Below are 1,839 nucleotides of genomic sequence, written 5' to 3'. Positions count from 1 at the left end.
TCCATATTTATGAATGTATTTAATTGTTCTTTTTGTATAGAATTCAATGAGATGATAAAGAAATGAAGGTGATAATTAGGAGGAAATTAAGGCGTCAATAATAAATTACCTAATTAACATGTTCTAATCCATAACTAATTGCATCGTAATCCAATTCACAAACGGATTAATTGTTAATTATGCAATAAATGGTGCAAATTAATTGTTTACTGTAATTCTTTTTCGTTTTTGTGGAAAATAATAAATGAAAGTGCCTATAAATAGGTACGTAGGTACAATTGCACTAGCATATAGATATATCACAAAACCAAATTGCTTGGAGTGTTTAGGTACCCATTTGTCATGGCTCTTAAGCTTCTCAACCTCCTCGTTCTCATACTAATAGTTTCAATTGGCGCAAACTCCTCACCTTTTGATTTCATAAAAAACCTAGAAGGTTGTCGCAAGGGAAACAACACAAAAGACATCTACAAGCTCAAAACCTACCTCAAAAGATTTGGTTACCTCGGACACGAACATCTCTCCGACGACAACGACTTCAATGACAACCTAGAGTTGGCCGTCAAGACCTATCAGAGAAACTACAACATCAAGCCCACCGGAATAATAGACGCCGACACGGTAGCAAGAATGACAGCCCCGCGATGTGGGGTCCCTGATATCATCAACGGCGTCAACCACATGCAATCCGGCAGCTACTACGCCTTCGTTCTCAACGACAAGTGGATGCCATCTAATAGGCATCTCACCTACAAGTTCTTGGGCAACTTCCCCGACGTCGCCAAGCTTCCGGCTGCCGTCGCCTTTCAAAGGTGGGCGTCTGTCACAAAGTTCACCTTCTCGGAAGTTAATGTCACTCAGAAAAGTGACCTAACCCTAGAGTTTTTCCGGGGTGACCATGGCGACGGTTACCCCTTCGATGGCCGCGGCGGGGTCCTAGCCCATTCATTTTATCCTACGGATGGAAGGTTCCATTTTGATCTCGATGAACTGTGGTTCTATCTTCTTAAAGACAAGAATTCTTTTGACCTTCTAACTATCTCTCTTCATGAAATCGGGCACCTTCTTGGGCTGCAGCATAGCACCGTTGAGACAGCAGTCATGTTTCCAACATTTCAAGGTGGAGAGACTAAAGATTTGGGTCAAGATGATATTCTAGGAATTAGGGCTTTATATAAACTCTAGCTACTATCTATTTAAATGGCATGGGTATAGAAAGTGAGTTTAATTTGTACGATTGCATGTTAGAAATATTTATAGACGAGATGTGGTACGTGAAATCTTATGCTCCATCAGTTGCTCGCATGCACTTGCTCAATTTGTGAAATCATCCATTTCGTTGTGGTTAAGCTAAAAGAAGAAACCCACATTTCCATTTTGTACGTTATGCTTTATCATTTTGAAATAGTATTGTATCTCATAAGTCAATTGTTCATAATTAAACAATAATCACGTGTATACTCCCTTTATCTCTCTCACTAATAATGGCTCAAACATCACTTTATAGTGCCCCACTAATAATAGCTCAAAACTCATTTTATGCCTTAAAATAAAGGATTAAGGGTAGGTTTTACCCATTCTTAAAGATAAAACAAAAAACTTCACACACAAATTGAAACATATAAATCATACTCATTTTTTGAAAAATTTAACATTTATACCATTAAAAAAAAAAGAATTCCCAAGCAAACCCCCTTCCTCCCAATCGCGGCTCCTTCCCTCTTCTGTTCTATCTCTCGCTCTCTCTGCACCGCTTTCCACCTCCGCCCAGTTGCACAGTTGCACTGTGCCTCCGCCGCGCTTCACTGCCTCCTCCGCCAACCGCACAGCCGCACCACC

At 40.2% G+C, this 1,839-nt stretch overlaps 1 protein-coding gene across 1 annotated transcript; it reads left to right on the top strand.

The window, feature by feature from the left end:
• The first annotated feature begins 342 nt into the window (after nt 1-342).
• Nucleotides 343-1,185, top strand: LOC131023140 (metalloendoproteinase 5-MMP-like). Its single transcript, XM_057952687.1, has one exon. The coding sequence runs from the start codon at nt 343-345 to the stop codon at nt 1,183-1,185; it is 843 nt and encodes a 280-aa protein (XP_057808670.1).
• The last annotated feature ends 654 nt before the right edge of the window (nt 1,186-1,839 follow it).

The sequence above is a fragment of the Salvia miltiorrhiza genome, chromosome 4 (assembly GCF_028751815.1).
Source record: "Salvia miltiorrhiza cultivar Shanhuang (shh) chromosome 4, IMPLAD_Smil_shh, whole genome shotgun sequence".
Classification (NCBI taxonomy): domain Eukaryota; kingdom Viridiplantae; phylum Streptophyta; class Magnoliopsida; order Lamiales; family Lamiaceae; genus Salvia; species Salvia miltiorrhiza.
Note: the sequence above shows the minus strand (reverse complement) of the source record. Positions and strands in the feature narration are given on the sequence as shown.